General features: G+C 37.6%; 7 protein-coding genes and 1 pseudogene across 7 annotated transcripts; all 8 read right to left on the reverse strand.

The window, feature by feature from the left end:
- Window positions 1–14: 14 nt before the first annotated feature.
- On the reverse strand, window positions 15–4,394 carry LOC9319095 (pumilio homolog 24). Its single transcript, XM_002885119.2, has 17 exons — window positions 4,141–4,394; window positions 3,999–4,052; window positions 3,863–3,924; window positions 3,692–3,773; window positions 3,475–3,598; window positions 3,318–3,401; window positions 3,101–3,215; window positions 2,782–2,932; window positions 2,569–2,682; window positions 2,177–2,248; window positions 2,014–2,064; window positions 1,879–1,929; window positions 1,568–1,675; window positions 1,290–1,478; window positions 1,105–1,179; window positions 486–739; window positions 15–380 (listed from the first exon to the last, which is right to left on the reverse strand). The coding sequence occupies exons 1-17, from the start codon at window positions 4,315–4,317 to the stop codon at window positions 254–256; spliced, it is 1,890 nt and encodes a 629-aa protein (XP_002885165.1). The 5' UTR covers window positions 4,318–4,394; the 3' UTR covers window positions 15–253.
- A 257-nt stretch (window positions 4,395–4,651) lies between these two features.
- Window positions 4,652–6,216, reverse strand: LOC9321232 (annotated as a pseudogene).
- A 1,590-nt stretch (window positions 6,217–7,806) lies between these two features.
- Window positions 7,807–8,548, reverse strand: LOC9321233 (F-box/kelch-repeat protein At3g16740). The gene is made up of 2 exons (XM_021030987.1): window positions 8,272–8,548; window positions 7,807–8,210 (listed from the first exon to the last, which is right to left on the reverse strand). Exons 1-2 carry the CDS (start codon window positions 8,546–8,548, stop codon window positions 7,807–7,809), a joined length of 681 nt encoding a protein of 226 aa, XP_020886646.1.
- Window positions 8,549–9,114: 566 nt separating this feature from the next.
- LOC9321234 (F-box/kelch-repeat protein At3g16740) lies at window positions 9,115–10,303 on the reverse strand. Its single transcript, XM_002885122.2, has one exon. It carries the CDS (start codon window positions 10,264–10,266, stop codon window positions 9,115–9,117), a length of 1,152 nt encoding a protein of 383 aa, XP_002885168.1. The 5' UTR covers window positions 10,267–10,303.
- Window positions 10,304–10,670: 367 nt separating this feature from the next.
- LOC110229885 (putative F-box/kelch-repeat protein At3g16880) lies at window positions 10,671–11,561 on the reverse strand. Its single transcript, XM_021030988.1, has one exon. It carries the CDS (start codon window positions 11,559–11,561, stop codon window positions 10,671–10,673), a length of 891 nt encoding a protein of 296 aa, XP_020886647.1.
- LOC9321235 (putative F-box protein At2g11200) lies at window positions 10,679–12,032 on the reverse strand. The gene is given in 2 exon segments (XM_002885123.2): window positions 10,679–11,645; window positions 11,648–12,032. Coding segments are annotated over 2 exon segments (444 nt in total). The 3' UTR covers window positions 10,679–11,586.
- A 1,849-nt stretch (window positions 12,033–13,881) lies between these two features.
- On the reverse strand, window positions 13,882–14,598 carry LOC9321236 (putative F-box protein At3g17620). The gene has a single exon (XM_002885124.2). It carries the CDS (start codon window positions 14,596–14,598, stop codon window positions 13,882–13,884), a length of 717 nt encoding a protein of 238 aa, XP_002885170.2.
- Window positions 14,599–14,605: 7 nt separating this feature from the next.
- Window positions 14,606–15,150, reverse strand: LOC110230464 (putative F-box protein At2g11200). Its single transcript, XM_021033580.1, is given in 2 exon segments — window positions 14,606–14,760; window positions 14,763–15,150. Coding segments are annotated over 2 exon segments (435 nt in total). The 5' UTR covers window positions 15,139–15,150; the 3' UTR covers window positions 14,606–14,701.
- Window positions 15,151–17,560: the final 2,410 nt, after the last annotated feature.

The following is a 17,560-nucleotide window of genomic DNA, read 5'->3' on the forward strand; positions in this document are numbered from 1 at the left end:
AAGTCTTTCTAATATTGATAAATATAACAAAACTATTTCATTTATAATATCCAAGATTGGTGAGTTTTGTGTCAAGGGTTAGTTTTCAGTTTTGTCACAAAGAGGATTTTTGGGCTTTTGGGCCAGATCAAAATTATAAAGTGACACAAGGACAACAAAATTTGCCATAGTCAGATTGGCAATTCTGAAACATGATAACCTGTCTGGAAAAAAAAAAAAAAAAAAACTGCCAAGTGATTCACTGGCGGCTGCATCATTCAGGTTTCTTGGCTGCTGAGATTTTCAGAGTACCTTCACTCACCAACACCTGAAGCTCTGTTTTAGCCATCTCACGAACTTGAAAATCTTCAGTCTCTAGGAAAGCAGATAGTATCTTTGAACTGCCAAAACAAAAGAGACTTAACGAAGATTTCAAGACTTAACCAAAAACACCTGCTTATTAGCAGACAAATGGATGTGTGAGAGGAGTCATTAGGCTAACTAACCAGTGTCCTTGAGCCCACGACCGACATTTTCCAGACAAGGCCTTCTTAAAGAGAGTGGATGCGAAACCAGGGCAATCCAAGACAAGCCTTCTTATGGTCCGACTTGAGTGAAAGTTTTCCAGGATGTGCTCTGAATCCTTCCCAGATTCTTGGGGTTTCGGTTTTGCTGCTACAGAGCTAATAGCTTCGTACAGCTCATACAGCTTCTCGCTCAGAGATGGGCAAAGAATACCATCGGAGCCTCCGATGGCAACCTGATACAAAACAAACGTCATAATGACGAAAACTAGAGATTAGCTGAGAGGAAGAATATCATGACAGCACAGAAGAAAATAAAACTGGAAATTAGCATTTTGTTATCAAAATATATGATTCATCCGGGGGAGAGATGGAACTTCAAGAAAGATTGAATGAAAGTAGCATCTGTTATGAAAGGTAGATAAGAGTATACAAGTATCTACCCTAACAAATGTCATGTGGTAAATGGGTTTCTACAAATTAAATGGTTACAGAAATCTGTTTTTTTCCCAGATATCTATATACCTTAAGAATTTGTTTATCCCCTAACGTTTTTATAACAGGACTTAAACCAACAAAAGATGTGAGAAAACAAATTTACCTCATACATGACCTCTTTGCCAAAGTTGGACTTGAGGAATTCCTCGGCATTTTCCACGCACACATCAATAAGCCTCTGTCCAGAAAATCAAGAATGATCCATTAGAGTTAATACAACTAAAGGTTGCAACATTGTATCAAAAAACAATCAAGAAACTGAAAACTGAGTCACCACGTCACACACACCTCAGCAAGGCCACTGTTGACGAGCAACTCCTGTCTTCTCACAAGGGGATCTTTTTTACCGCCCATAGCTGTGACGTTTTCTTCATGATCTGTATGTTCAGCTACTGTATCGTCTTGTTCATCCTTCGTCTCCTCACCAGATTCGTTACCATCTGTGTCCTTTGTTTTAGAGGATGTGTCTGACTTATCCTGAAATTGAATGGATAAGATTGACAGGTTTTATATCCAGTAGAAAGCATTTTAATTAAAAAGATAGTTGGGGATATCTATCATCATACCATTGAGCAGAGTGATGGAACAGAAAGATCAAGAGCGGCCAAATCATCATGGCTCAAATAACGTGAAGAATTTGGATGCAGTAGCTGCAATAGCGGTCTCCTACCATTCTGAAGACACAATTTTGAAGCAAACGTTAAGGAAGAAAGTAAATTACTTGAAGAATTCAACATATTAATTATATAATGGCCTAAAAACAAAGGAACAAAATTATGTACAAATGGAACCAACGAAAGGTTAGATGTCATCAGATCCAAGAAAAGATAAGGTAAATTTTCATCTCAGAATAATTTCATATATAAGGAACACAAACCTTGTCCATAACAAGATCCTTTAGGCTGGCCTCGAGCTCACGAACAATTATCTGTGTATGGTTGAACAAGATTCAGAAGGATCAGAACATAAGCATATAATTCCAACAATCTTCTATTTGGCTCAGTGAAACTACCTTGGTCACGAGCTTTGTGTCATCAACTATTGAAAAAATACATGCAAGCACCTGAGAACACAAGGGAGACAAGGGGTTAATATCTGAAAGACGAAGATAAACCGACAGTGAAGTACTACTATAAGTGGTAAATCCAAAAGCAAATAATTAAATGCCTCCTTACCATACTTCCAAACTGATAAAAACCCATCTTTGTAACATGCTCTTTCATTGCTTTGATAATCTTCTTTCTCTCCTGCAAAGATTATGATTTAGAAAGAGCTCAACTTATAAGTTTTCTATGGAAATCTCTACCATCAGTCCTTTGCTCTAGAGGTCAAAAATAGATGTCAACTAGGAAATCTGTTTACGAGATTGTTTTGATATTTACATTTAAATCACGATTTACATATACAACCATTAGAAGGGGAAGAACTTAGGCTCAATGTACTTTTGAAAGAAAAGACATCATGAGATATCAAAACTGGTCCGGAGTAACCTTATGAGATATACAAATGAAACCACCCGTAATCTGAGGGGTAATCCCTTGTACTTAAAAAATTCAAGAAGGTGTACCTTGGCGCTTCCATGTTTGATAGAAAGCATGGCAAGCCTAGAACCATCACGGGTATGAACCATACGCAAAAGAAGGGAGCCTGTCAGTAGCTGAAGCACATCTGCAGCAGAAGTCTACCAAAAAAAAAATCCATTTAGTATAAAACAAGAAGAGTGTAAAGCGAACAAGTTTGTAATCCCAAACACTCACATAAATTAACAAAATATACATACCTTATCAGCTATTGTCAGGTATTCAATCAGCAATTTGTGTGTGATAGTGTGGTCGACAATTCCCTTCTCAAGAATCGGTTGGATAATGGCAGTCATGTGTCGGTTAACAGCACCTTTTTGCAGTCCTAGCTTAGCGATGATGTCTACCACCCTGAATCACATTCAGTAACTCTTAAGATATGTTCCACTCATGACAGTAAAGAGTAATATCGAGTTTGTAATCACCATCACAAATAACAACAATGATAAGGGATTCCTAGCTCTCAAGATATCAAGAAACAAAAAATACAAGAGACAAGGAAGATAAGTGAAATTTTACGTTTTTTCGGTAGATGAGGTCAAGCCCTTGAATAACTGAAGCTCTGTAGAATACAATTCTGCAAGGAGTTCTTGTTTTTGTGCAGCAGTTCCCAGACGGTATGCATGCTCCACAACTCGAGGAAGATCAAAAAAACAAAGAGAAAGTGAGCTTCAAAAGAAACAAAAAATGCTATATATTTTGAAACATCACTATGTTACATCAGTAGTCTACATACCAACAGATCCAAACAGGTGACGGAGAAGAGGAGCAACATGTCCCCGGAGGCTGAATATACAAGCTGCCAGCTGCTGCTTAGATGCTGCACAAACAAATCACTCAAATTAGCAGTTTGCATAAACTAGTTGTATAATCAACTTGAAGTTAGAACTAACCTCCATCCAACATCTTCTGTATAAAATGAACAGCATATTTATTAGAAGCAAGGTTAAGAAACTGTGGCTGGAGTTCGGCGAAGAGAGCATCTTTTTCAGCTTGTGAGCAAAACTTCACACAAGTCTACGAAAAAGAAGAAAACAACAAACCAATTATACATGTTCTTAGGGATTTGGCAGCCCTTTTCCATAAAACTCAAAAGATGCAAAAACACACCTGGAGTACACGGGATGAAACATGTGAGACTGCAATCTCTGGAACCTTCCCCTTCATCTTCCTTATAGCTTCAGAAATCAGCCTAACAAATAAATTTAAAACCATGTTTAATCAAACAAGTATAAAATAGAACGTTTTAGAACAAAGAGGCATTCTTTATTGTATACTAACTTTGATCGGTCCTCCTTGCCAATATCACGACGCCTCATCTTCTCCCATAGAGATGCAAGCTCCTGATAAGAGTTATCAATCCTCTGTTACGATAAGTACAAAAAGCCAGAAAATTTGTATTCACCAAGCTACATACTTGCTCAAGATTGTAATGTGGCTTCCTCTTCTTCTTCCTAGCTTCTGTTAGCTCCTGCAGCCAAAATCAAAAGAATCAGAAACCAAATTATAATTCATCAGACATCAGACATATATAGATTCCAAATCCAAAAATGTTTTACCTTAGCCTGTACACGACGCTCCTTCTTCGATAGACTGTCTCCAAAAGATTTGGGTTTAACAAATTTAGGTTTCCCATGTTGTTGTTGTTGTTGTTCTCCAGACACCAGCTTTGGCTTCTTCGATTTTAGAGAATCGAATGTTTCAGTAACCTTCCTCTTGGTCGATTTGGAAGACATTGTTGGGAAGACAAAACTAAAGTTGAACTGTAATTGGTGTGTGTAAGAGATAGATAGTGAAGGGTTTTACAGTTTCTAGGGTTTTGAGGAAGAAGATAGACGGCGATACAGTTTTGTTTGGCGGAATTTGGACAAAAGTACCAAAATAAGGCTCTTATTCTTTAAAATTACTGCTTTGCCATTGCCACAACTGGATTGGTCCGGTCTGTTTTTTTCCGGTTTAACTTGTGGAAATTTCATTATGTTGTTGATTCTTGCATCATAATTACACTTCAACCATTCATTTGGTGGTTATTGGCAAAGCCAAAATCCATTCTGATGAAGAATCTCTGTTTGCACCCAATAGTCAAAGACCATCACTGCAGTGACCTGCGTTACACTTTCTTTGATTAACAAAAATATTTTCTACTTAATTTTCTAAATCTTCCAGGCGAGAGACATGTCTACATATTGGTGGTAGTGGTACAGAGAGATATGTCAGTTTTAGCTACTGGTATCTAAGCATTTTCATGTCTGTTGATAAATACCAAAACCAAATAACTGATAACAATGGTCATCGACGTGTATACAGAGCAGTAATAATAAAAGATGACAAAAGAAAAGAGTAAATTAAACACATAGATTAGGCATTGTAAAAGGACTAATTAATCAAATATGGTTAATTGCCTCCTCTGCGAGTTGCTAACTTGCACTGAACTTGGAACATAAGAGCTCACAAATGGAGAACCATTTTTGCCTCTAGATTCTCCCAGTTCCACTTCTTTGAAATATCCATCCTCTCCAATGAAATAAACTAAGTTGCGGGTTTCCGTCTCTTCGTCTTTATCCAGAACCACAACGACCTTATTCTTCTCGTCAATGAAGAAACTCCCATGGTCAAGACGAAAACGATATCGAGGTAATGGTCTCATATTAACCTCTAACAACTTTCTCCACGACACTGCATTAGGCTCAATCTTATTACTAACCCATATCTCCATCCTCAATTTCATCCATTGGTGATGTAACACCACAAGCTGCTCTTCTCTAACACTCGAGAGACTCACATTATCGATTATAAAAATGTCAAAAGGCAGAGGAAGTCGCGGTCCAAATCTCTCTGTTGTAAAATCAAGAAACTAGCCACGTAATTCATTACTTCTTGTACACCTTCATACCTCACATACTCTCTAGCAAACCAGTAAGTATTTCCCTTGAGAGACACGCCATGTACAAAAAAGCGCCTATCCCCGTAAAGCGCCTATCCCCGTCAGGAGTGAAATCAACAACCTTCCATGAATCAGAGTTAAAGTTGTAAATTTCAATCTCATAAACTGGGTGAAGTTTGTGTAATGATGTCACCAGAATTCTCAAGATTTTGTATTGAAGACACGACTTGTTCTTCTTCTCGTATCCCAAAGCGTAGTTGTCCAATCTGTGGTAAGAATTCCTAGGTTCGATCCACCTTGTTTGCCCACAATAAGGGTTCCAAACCACAAGCCTAGAGTTTCCTTCATTGGTCATACATAACAACAAACCATCACAGTGATAAACTTGATATATACCGATTTGATCAGCTATGTTTAGGCTAATAAGTTTACCCTTAACCTCTATAGATGGATCAACATTGTTTTCAATGCCATGGAGATTGACGCTCATTAAATAAAGCTTATATTCCATCATCATTACCACCTGAAACTCACTTTCCCTTGCTGCTGCGTTTGCTTGAGCAACGTGCTTCGTTGTAAAGCTCTCGTCTTTGGATATAATGTTCCATTTTTTGCAAGTAGATCGCACTGCTCTCGTAGATGTCACCGAAAGCCTAGAGAGCACCTCTTCTACCAAATCCCTAGGAAGATTAGACATAGCCATTGTTGAATATGTCATACAAAAATCAAGTTAACCAAGCAAGAAAACTTTAATTTAATATTTCTCAGTTAAGATATAGACTTTAGTATATATGTTTGATATCTTCTCATTAAATTCATCAATTAGAAGATCTTGAATTGCTTTTTGAAGCAGAAATAAAGGGACAAATTAATTTAAATAATATGACATGTCCATTTGCAAATTAATTTTCAAATATTTTGAATAGTTTTTTAACAATTTAGTTTTAAAAACTAAGTTTTCTCTTTCTTAAGATTTATAAAAAGAAAAACTAAAAAGAGTCCAGATTTTATTTTGATGAAATAACTCTTTCCTCTAAAACCTCTTACAAAGAATAAGAAAATCATTGTAATCAAAGAAGGAGATAAATCTGTAATATTAAATCTATAAAAAAACATATATAATAGATTAATGGACTAATCAATATGGTTGCCTTATGGTTCAGCTTGCTTGATTGGCAGTTAGGAAGCACGGGTAAGTACTTCAATTTGGTAGCTGTTTGGGAAACTGGGACAGCATGGGGACAGCTCTGAAACGTCCCCAAGACGTTTTGAGCAAGGCGGGATAAGTAGTTATGGGGACGGAAGGATTTGGATATAGGGACGTTTCCGAGACGTTCTAGCTTTATTGGTGTTTCCTAGTGTTCTAAAAAGCATCTTTAGATGATTCAGAGGAAAACAACATTAAAATTCTAATAGTGGACTTTTTTTTGACAAATCTTTTCCTCTGATGTAGGGGTTTTCTGACACATTTGACCATAAGTTATGTTGTGATTCAAAGAGACTGGACATATCAGTTCTGGTAACTGGTAAGCCTCTCTTTCCTTTGCTTTCAAGCTCATGTGTTACAGAAACATGGTAAGAAGTCATTTTTCTTGTTTTTCATGTGCAAAGAGAACAACAGTTGCATTATGGATAATACAGTGTCTAAGATGCATTCGGCTGTTTCAATGAAGTGCTGGAAGAGCCAACGTATCGAGAGATCACATACAGTACTTTCATTCACTATCCATTGAAAATGTAAGGATGAACAAACTGAATAAATCAATAAAGCAGAGACGGTGTTGAGAAACCAGCTAAGTGAATAAGTGATAATAATGGTCTGACATACAAACTAATGATCAAAGATGACAAAAAAAAAAAGACAGTACGTAAAAACATAGATTAGGATTTGCTAATGGACTAATTAATCAAATATGGTTGTCTCGTTCTTGATTTAAATTAAACTTGGAGCATAAGAAGAGCACATAAGTGGGGAACCAAGTTTGAATTTAGATTCTCCAAGATCCACTTTTTTCAAGTATCCATTTTTTCCAGTGATATAAGCTGCGTAGCGAATGTAGTCAGGTTCATCCATGTCTCTAACCAAAAATCACTGCGACTTTCTTCTCCTCGTCAACAAAGAAACTCCCACGTTCAAATGGGAATTGATAACAAGTAAGTGGATTTATATTCACCGTTAAGAACAACTTGCTCCCCCACCACACCTCTTTGGGCTCAATCTCAGTCGTAATCCATATCTCCATATGTAATGAATCACGTCGGTGAAATAACACTGCAAGTTGCTCATCTCTAACACTAGATAGAGTCACGGTATCTTCAGCAACAGGGTAAATAGGCATCTTCAGACCGGGTCCAAATGACCAAATCTCTCAGTTGTAAAATCAAAACAAAGTAAACAACAACAACAACCTCCTCCTGGATATTTGCTTTGAACAAACCAGTAAGTATTTCCCTTGAGAGACACGCCACGTTGATAATAAGGTATCTTCCCGACGCGAGTAACATTAAGAATCTTCCATGAGTTAGAGTCAAGATTGTAGATCTCAAACTCATAAAGTCGTTTATTTACTCTCATGTCGTAAGTATCCAAAAATCTCAAAATTTTGTGGCTTGGACGACACGATTTGTTCTTCATCTCGTATCCGAGAGCATAGTTGTCCTCATTGTGGTAATAATCTCTAGGTTCAAGGGTTCCAAACCACAAGCCTCGGATTAAATTCTTTGGTGATGCATAACAACAAACCGCTACAGTGCAAGACTCTAGATATATTGACTCCATCTGTATCGTTTAGGCTAATCAGTTTACCTTCTCGCTTTATAGATGATTCAACGTCTTCGTCGTCATTGTGAATTCCACGGAGATCAAAGCTCATTAGGTAAACCTTATACTCCAATATCATGATAGCCGGAAACTCTTGCTTCGTTTCTGCTCTTGCTTTAGCAAGGTTTATCTTTCTAAAGCTCAAATTTTTGGATAAAGTGTTCCAGTTTTTGCAAGTAGATCGCACTGATCTACGAGATGTTAACGGAACTCTCGAGATCACATCCTCTACCAAATCCTGTGTAACATCCGACATCGCCATTGTTGATTGAATCTGTCGTCTTTACCAAGTTAGGTCAAGCTTCGAAAACTCTTCTCCTTTTATATATGATGAATATAGTTTGGCAGTAGAAGAAGACATAGAAAGCTGTTGGACCAATAGTGGGCTTCAGAATCGTAATGGGCTTCTTAATTAGCGTCATTATAAGATTTAATTAGCTTAAGTAAATTACAAGTTAATGAAAAAAAAAATTAGAAGTTAATGTTATTGAACATGGAATTTATCTAAAATACTTCAAAATTACGAAAACTAGTGTGGATCAGAGAATTTTGTTTGATAAAATTACGAGTTTAAATTGTGTCTTACATTACATAGTTCGCAAATTGTTCAGCTAGATGATGTATACAAACGCATTTCTAAGGAGTAAGGAGTAAAGACACCACCACCACTTAGCTGGTTTTCTCAACTTGCGTCTCTGCTTTATATCCAAAAAAAAAAAACAGTAAAACATAGATTAGGCTCTGTTAATGAACTAGTTAATCAATATGGTTGCTTAGTCCAAATACCTCCTTGATGAGCTTGAATCTCTTGGCACATATGTAAAGCATTTAAACTAAGCTTGGAACATAAGAAGAGCAAATATATGGGGAATCAAGTTTGAATGTAGATTCTCCAAGATCCACTTTCTTCAAGTATCCATCTTTTCCAGTGATATAAGCTGCGTCGCGAATGTGGTCAGGTTCATCCAAGTCTCTACCAAAAACCACGGCGACTTTCTTCTCCTCGTCAACAAAGAAACTCCCATGTTCACGTGGGTATCGATAAGTAAATGGTTTTATATTCACCGCTAAGAACAACTTGCTCCTCCACGACACCTCTCTGGGCCCAATCTCATACGTAATCCATATCTCCATATGTAATGCACCACGTCGCTTAAATAACACTGCGAGTTGCTCATCTCTGACACTAGATAGAGTCACGGTATCTTCAACAACGTGGAAAATAGGCATAGGCAGAGGCGGTCCAAATCTCTCAGCTGTAAAATCAAAACAAAGTAAGAAACTATATCCTCCTAGATTCGTGCTTTGAGCAAACCAGTAAGTATTTCCCTTGAGAGACACCCCACGTTGATAATAATGTATATTCCAGCGAGGAGTGGCCTGAACAGCCTTCCATGAGTTAGAATCAAAATTGTAGATTTGAAACTCACAATATAGAATCCTTACACTAATGTCATACGCATCCAAATATCTCAAAATCTTGTAGCTTCGACAAGATTTGTTCTTCATCTCGTATCCGAGAGCATAGTTGTTCTTTTTGTGGTAAGAACCTCTAGGTTCGATCCACCTTGTTTGTCCAGAACAAGGGTTCCAAACCACAAGCCTCGGATTATATTCTTTGGTGATGCATAACAACAAACCGCTACAGTGCAAGACTCTAGATACACGGACTCCCTCTGTATCGTTTAGGCTAATCAGTTTACCTTCTCGCTTTATAGATAATTCCACGTCGTTGTCATTGTGAAGTCCACGGAGATCAAAGCTCATTAGATAAACCTTAAAATCCATTATCACGATTGTCAGAAACTCCTGCTTTGTTGCTGCTCTTGCTTTGGCAAGGTTTATCCCTTTCAAGCTCATCAAGTTTTTCGATAAAGTGTTCCAGTTTTTGCAAGTAGATCGCACTGCTTTATGAGATGTTAGCGGAACTCTCAAGATCACCTCTTCTACCAAATCCTGTGTAAGATCCGACATCGCCATTGTTGATTGAATCTGTCGTCGTTTCCAAGTTAGGTCAAGCTTCGAAAACTCTTCTCCCAGAAGACATAGAAAGCTGCTGGACCAATAGTGGGTTTTAAAATCCTACTGGGCTTCTTTTAGGGTTTTGGTAACGAGACTCTTTTCACTCTGCTTTCAAGCTCATGTGTTGCAAAAAACATGATATGAATCAATTTTCTTGTTTCTTTTTTAACGTGAAAAGGGAGAAATTGCATCAGCTAATTAGCAATGCTAAAAGAGAGATTCCAAGTAAAAAGTGCAAGAAGCATTTGGACTGTTTCAAATAAATATTGGAAGAGCCAACGAGATAGTGTTGAGAAACCAGAAACGAAAATGACAAAAAGAAACTGAAAATACATAAAGATTATGCTTTGTAAAATGGACTACTAATCAATATGGTTGCCTCGTGGTGTAGCCTGCTTGATTTGTACTGAGCTTGGAACATAAGGGCACACAAGTACTGGGTCACCATGTTCGTCACTAGATTCTCCAAGATCCACTTTTTTTAAATATCCATCCTCTCCAATGACATAAGCAACGCAGCGCCTCGGCTTCTTTCTGTCTTTAGCAAAAACTACGACGACTTTCTTCCTCACGTCAACAAAAAAATTCCCATGTTTAAATGGGAAAGTAAGAAGTGTTTTCATATTCACTGCTACTAACAACTTGTTCCACAACACCGCTTCGGGCTCAATTTTGCTACTAATCCATATCTCCATCTGTAATGTATCATACCGCTGACATAACACTGAAAGTTGCTCTTCTCTAGCACTAGATAGAGTCACGCTATCGCCAAAGCGAGATTTAAACGGTAGACGTAGACGTGGTCCAAATATCTCAGTTGTAAAATCAAAACAGAGTAAAAAGATCTCAGGGATAGTTCTTACTTGTTCTTGAACTCTTCCGTATCTTGCTTGTCCTCCGAATCTTACGCATCTTTCTTGACCTCCAAATCTTTCTTGTGCTCCGAGTCTTACTCGTCCTGCGCATCTTTCTTGTCTTCCGAATCTTAGTGGCTCCCAGTTAATAGCCCTTCGAACAAGCCAATAAGTATTTCCCTTGAGAGACACGTCATGTCCATAAAACCTTATGTCCCTGTTGGGAGTCACATCAATATCATTCCATGAATCAGACTTAAAATTGTAGATTTGATACTCATGACGTTTCCCACAGATTTCATAATCATCTACAAATATCGGCTTCATTTCCATAGACCTCAAGATTTTGTGGCAACGACGACGCGAGTTTTCCTTCTTCTCGTATCCCAGAGCGTACATGTTAACCCTACAGTCGCCTCCGTGATCAATGGGTTGGATCCACCTTGTTTGGCCACGATAAGGATTCAAAACCATAAGCCTCGAGTTTTCTTCTTTGGTGGTGCATAACAACAAACCACTAGAGTGGAAGACGCTAGATATATCAACTCCATCTACATTGTTTAGGCTAATAAATTTACCTTTTCGGTTTATAAATGATTCAACGTTGTCGTTATTGTGAATCCCACGGAAATTAACACTCATTAGATAAACACTAGAATCGATCATCATGATTGCCATACACTCTCTCTTCTTCGTTGCTGCTCTTGATTTGCGAATGTGCTTCCTTGTAAAGCTCCGAGTTTTGAATAAACTGTTCCAGCTTTTGCAAGTAGTTCGCACTGCTCTAAGAGATGTTAACGGAACCCTAGAGAGCACTTCCTCTACCATATCTTGTGGAAGATCGGACATCGCCGTTGTTGAATCTCTCATCTCCAAGTTAGGTCAAAGCTTCGACAACTCTTTTCGTACCTTTCAGCTGTAAATAAATAGTGAACACGTCTCGTTGAATATATAGAAACCTGATGGGCCAATAGTGGGCTCGAAAATCTTAGTGGGCTCGAAAATCTTAGTGGGCTTCTTAATGTGTGTCCAAGACATGAAGTTCATCGACGTTACATTGTGGATGAGAGAGTTTTGTTTAACCAGTACATTAAATTCTGTCTTACGTTACATAATCGGTAATTGTTCAGCTCGATGATATATGCAAACGCATTTCCAAGAACACCAGCCTAGTATATTATATATAGTAGTAGCAAAGTCAGCTTCATTAGCTGTGGAGAAAGAGAACTTAGTATACATAAAAAAAACGTTGATTAATTAGCTTTACTACATGAATACATGCGATACACCCAGTGGCGGAGACACGTTAATATTGTGGGTGCATTTGACACCATTAAAATTTTAAAAACGTTTTAATTACATTAAATTTTTAATATATATATATATATGTTTAATTATGAAGCTTGAACCCAACCCAATTATTAGAACTCAAGTCATTTGTAAGTTTGACACCATCAAACAATTTTCCTAGATCCGCCACTGGATACACCCGGGATGTTCTACATATATATGGTATATATAATTGAGACTTATGTTGCGAAGGCTAGCTACAATGATATAATATAAAATGAACATTCAAAAGAATAACTGTAAAAAATGTGGATTAATATCTGTGTAACCCAAACAAAAATTTCATTACATGTCTCTAGTGTATTACTTTGACAAAAAATGTTGCACACTTTTCAGTCCTTGACATAAATATCTTAAAAATCCTCAAGACCATTATATATAAAATTGCTAATAATGTAAATATCTTTAAAATCCTCAAGGCCATTACTGCAGCAGTAGTAACAAGATTCATCTACTGTATATGAGCTAGATTATATATATATATATATACGCGCTTTCATTGACAAAGTTCTATAGTAAACATAGAGCTTCAAGCATGTAACGTGTCTGAAGCAAACTCATAAGTATCCAAAAATCTCAAAATTTGGTGGCTTGGACGCGATTTGTTTTTTATTTGGGAAATTGAGAGAAGGTTAATTACATTTTGACGAATATTTTCCTTTGATGTTGTAGGGTTGGTACTTGTGTTTGTGTATGTTCTGCCACATTTTGACCGTACCATGTTGTTATTTAAAGAGAGGAGTCATATTAGCAACCCCAATGTTTTTAATATAGGTTTCTTAAATAAAATTAAAGTGTAAGTATAGATAAATAATATTTTTTAATTATGGGTACCTTAAATTTGGAGAAACTTAACCCAATTGTTTCTTAATTAATAAACAATTGGGCTAAGTTTCTCCAAATTTAAAGTACCCATCTAATATTTAAATAATATACATATTTTATTATTTATTAAGAATCATGTTTAGAAACCTCTATTGGGGTTGCTCTTAGTAACCCTCTTTAGTCTTTTCCTCTGCTTTCAAGCTCATGTGTTTGCAAAAACATGGTATGCAATCATTTTTCTTGTTTTTTTTTTTCATGTGAACAGAAAGCAATTGCATCAAGCATAACAATAATAAGTTCTTTTTAGCTAATTAGCAATGCTAAAAGAGAGTTTCCAAGTAAAAAAAGTCCAATTGCATTTGGCTGTTTCAAATTAATATTGGAAGAGCCGAAGAGCCTATTAAGAAACCAGATAACTTATTATAATAATGGTCGACATACGAACTAATGAACGAAGATGATAATAAATGAAAACTGTTAATACATATAGATTATGCTTTGTAAATGGACTAACTAATCAAATATGATTGCCTCGTGGTGTAGCCTACTTGATTTTCACTGAGCTTGGAACATAAGGGCATACAAGCTGTACTAGGAAACCATGTTTGTCTGTAGATTCTCCAAGATCCGCTTTTTTTAGATATCCATCCTCTCCAATGACACAAGCTACCCAGCGCTTCGGCGTCTCTTTGTCTTTAGCAAAAGCTACGACGACTTTCTTCCTCACGTCAACAAAAAAATTCCCATGTTCAAATGGGAAAGTAAAAAGTGTTGTCATATTCTTTGTTACAAACAACTTGCTCCAAGACACCTCTCCGGGCTCAATCTTACTACTAATCCATATCTCCATACGTAATGTATCATATTGCTGACGTAACACTGCAAGATGCTTTTCTCTAACACTAGATAGGGCCACTCTATCGCCAATACTAGAGCAAAACGGTAGACGTATCCGCGGTCCAAATCTCTCCGTTGTAAAATCAAAACAGAGTAAAAAGAAATCAGGGCTGTCTCTTACTCGTTCTATGAATCTTACAAATCTTTCTTGTCCTTCAAATCTTTCTTGTCCTCGAAACCAGTTAGTATCCATTCTAACAAGCCAGTAAGTATTTCCCTTGAGAGACACGTCACGTCCATAAAACCGCATGTCCCTGTTGGGAGTGGCATCAATATCCTTCCATGAATCAGACTTAAAATTGTAGATTTGATACATACGATTTCGTTCGTCACAGATTCCATAATCATCTACAGATCTCGACATCGTTTCCATAGATCTCAAGATTTTGTGGTAACGACGACGCGAGTTCTCCTTCTTCTCGTATCCCAAAGTGTACATGTCCCTGCGCCTGCAGTCGCCTCCGTGATCAATGGGTTGGATCCACCTTGTTTGTCCACGATAAGGGTTCAATACCACAAGCCTTTCTTTGGTGGTGCATAACAACAAACCACTACAGTGGAAGACGCTAGATATATCAACTCCATCTACATTGTTTAGGCTAATAAATTTACCTTTTCGGTTTATAAATGACTCAACGTTGTTGTTATTGTGAATTCCACGGAGATTAACACTCATTAGATAAATACTAGAATCGATCATCGTGATTGCCATAAACTCTCTCTTCTTCGTTGCTGCTCTTGATTTACGAATGTGCTTCTTTGTGAAGCTCCGAGTTTTGAATAAACTGTTCCAGTTTTTGCAAGTTGTTCGCACTGATCTAAGAGATGTTAATGGAACCCTAGAGATCACTTCCTCTACCATATCTCGTGGAAGATCGGAAATCGCCGTTGTTGAATCCCTCATCTCCAAGTTAGGTCAAAGCTTCGAAAACTCTTTTCGTACCTTCCGGGTATAAATAGTGAATACGCCTGGCTGCAGACTGCAGTTAAAGACATAGAAACCTAATGGGCTAATAGTGGGCTTGAGAATCTTAGAGCATCTCCAATGGTTAAGAACAAAATGAGAGTATCTTAAGAAATTAGTCCTCCAATGGTTAAGAACCAATGTTTAAGAAAGCGCTAGGCGCTAAGTGGGCGGTGACCCAGCGCCTAGCGCCTAGAACGCCTAATCGGGGCCTAGGCGATTTTTAGGCGGTTTAGACGTTTATAACATAAAACATTATAAGTATGATATTATATATAAAAGTTATAGAAAAAATCTAGAAAAAAACTAGAAATACGAAATCATAAACAAAAATTAGATAAATCATTTATTTATATTCATACTAAATAATATATGAATATTTATAACTATTTATATATAAATAAATTTATTCAAAAATCAATAAAATACATTAAACAAGGTCTATGTAATTTTAGGCGGTCAAGGTATCTAAGCGTCGCATAAGAGCCTAGCGCCTATCCACTTCTTAACTCCCACAAAAAGTCTTAGCTAAGATACAAATCTTAGCTTTTTAATCAGTTTTGATTTATTTTTTGTGATTAATGCTAAGATATAAACCTAAGATATCCTCTAAGATACACCATTGGAGATGCTCTTAGTGGGCTTCTTAATGTGTGACAAAGACATGAAGTTCATCGACATCAAACAGCAAAAACATTGATAACCATTATGGATGAGAGTTTTTGTTTAACCAGTTTAAATTCTGTCTTACGTTACATAATCGGGAATTGCTCAGCTCAATGATATATGTAATTATGTAAACGCATTTCCAAGAACACCAGCCTATATAGTATCCACGGTGTCAAAACATTCTCTTAACGCATCTTTGTTTTGCAGATGATGTTGGTGTCGGATCCCGCACCAGAAGTACGAGACCAACCAAAGATTGCCACGTAGTCAAGATAATGGCCCATAAAGAATGAAGTACATTGGACCCAGGATTCAAAGGAACGCTCGAAGTGGCTGTCACCACTTCGAGAATCCGAAGTGGCTGTCACCACTTCGAGAATCCGAAGTGATTACATTGCGACACGAGTTCGATGAAGAAGGCATGGGTAAGTCGGTTCAAGGACACTTGGGCCAAAAGAGGCGAGGCCCATGAAGATCAGAGTCAACTCAAATTCAAACGTTGAGCATTAAAGCCGAAGAATCAAAACGGACACATTTAAGAAGAGATAATTGTACTTAATTACTCATTTTAATGTCGTTTATCTATGTATAAATATAGAGGTCAATGGCCATGTAAAAGGGGATCTTCCTCTCAAGAGAGAAATTCTATAGCAATTTTCGTATCAATTTATAAGTTTTTACATATTCATTTTTGTCCCTCAAGAATAATCTTGCCCACTTAACAAAATACTTGAGTGTGTGAATCCGACATCCACATTTTGGCGCCATCTGTGGGGACAATTAGGTTCTTGAGTGGTCAGATTTTTTATCACACTTCCGAGATAAGCAACAATGTCCGGAGGAGACGCTGCCGAGACATCATTGGCCAAAACCCTCAAAGCTATGCAGCAAACCATGTCGGACATATCACAAAAGTTCTCGGATGTGGAAAAGGCCGTCGATACGTTGCAAACATCCCAGGTATCTCTTAGTCAAAACGTCAATAATATACAAACTCGTATTCGTTCTTTAAGTGCAGGAAACCCGGTGGGAACCCGAAGAGGGATATTCAACTCGCCAAGTTCCGCTGCACGAAATGAAACCAGCGGACAAACAACTCCCGGTGCTACTAATAATGTAGCTCAGACGTCGGAAGAAGAGACGCAGCTCGGGGATGAAGAACAACTTGCAGCTCAGTACGAGCAGGAGAACCTCGACCAGTTCGAGACCATGAGGAAGGTTAGCCAGGAATTAAAAGAAATGAAATCAAAATTTCATCAGGCTACAAGTTCGGAGCCAGACATCAATCGAGTCATTGAAGAAGCTAGGCGAACCCCTTTTATCCCGCGAATTGCAAGTTTGAGGATCAAAGATTCCCGGAAGCTCAAGTTGGACCCTTACAGCGGATTGGAGGATCCAAAAAGTTATCTCGCAGCTTTTCTGATTGCTGCTGGAAGAGTCGAATTGGATGAAGCTGATGAGGATGCAGGTTACTGCAAGCTTTTTTCGGAGAATCTGTGTGGCCAAGCTCTAATGTGGTTCACCCAATTAGAGCCAGGTTCGATCAGCAATTTCGACGAACTATCAGCCGTATTCTTAAAGCAATACTCCATTCTTATGGATAAAAGTGTTTCGGATGCTGATCTTTGGAACTTATCGCAAGGATCTAGTGAGTCACTTCGAGTTTTCATCACCAAATTCAAAGGAGTGCTGT

The sequence above is a fragment of the Arabidopsis lyrata genome (genome assembly GCF_000004255.2).
Source record: "Arabidopsis lyrata subsp. lyrata unplaced genomic scaffold ARALYscaffold_3, whole genome shotgun sequence".
Taxonomy (NCBI): domain Eukaryota; kingdom Viridiplantae; phylum Streptophyta; class Magnoliopsida; order Brassicales; family Brassicaceae; genus Arabidopsis; species Arabidopsis lyrata.

Coding starts and splice junctions, on each gene's coding strand:
- LOC9319095 (XM_002885119.2), bottom strand. CDS start 4,317: ATGTCTTCCAAATCGACCAAGAGGAAGGTTACTGAAACATTCGATTCT. Junction 2,249..2,568: donor TCAAACATGGAAGCGCCAAG/GTACACCTTCTT, acceptor TAATCTTTGCAG/GAGAGAAAGAAGATTATCAA. Junction 1,676..1,878: donor AGGATCTTGTTATGGACAAG/GTTTGTGTTCCT, acceptor TTGTGTCTTCAG/AATGGTAGGAGACCGCTATT.
- LOC9321233 (XM_021030987.1), bottom strand. CDS start 8,548: ATGGCGATGTCGGATGTTACACAGGATTTGGTAGAGGATGTGATCTCG. Junction 8,211..8,271: donor ATCATCTATAAAGCGAGAAG/GTAAACTGATTA, acceptor CTTGCACTGTAG/CGGTTTGTTGTTATGCATCA.
- LOC9321234 (XM_002885122.2), bottom strand. CDS start 10,266: ATGGCGATGTCGGATCTTACACAGGATTTGGTAGAAGAGGTGATCTTG.
- LOC110229885 (XM_021030988.1), bottom strand. CDS start 11,561: ATGTACGCTCTGGGATACGAGAAGAAGGAAAACTCGCGTCGTCGTTGC.
- LOC9321236 (XM_002885124.2), bottom strand. CDS start 14,598: ATGTCGAGATCTGTAGATGATTATGGAATCTGTGACGAACGAAATCGT.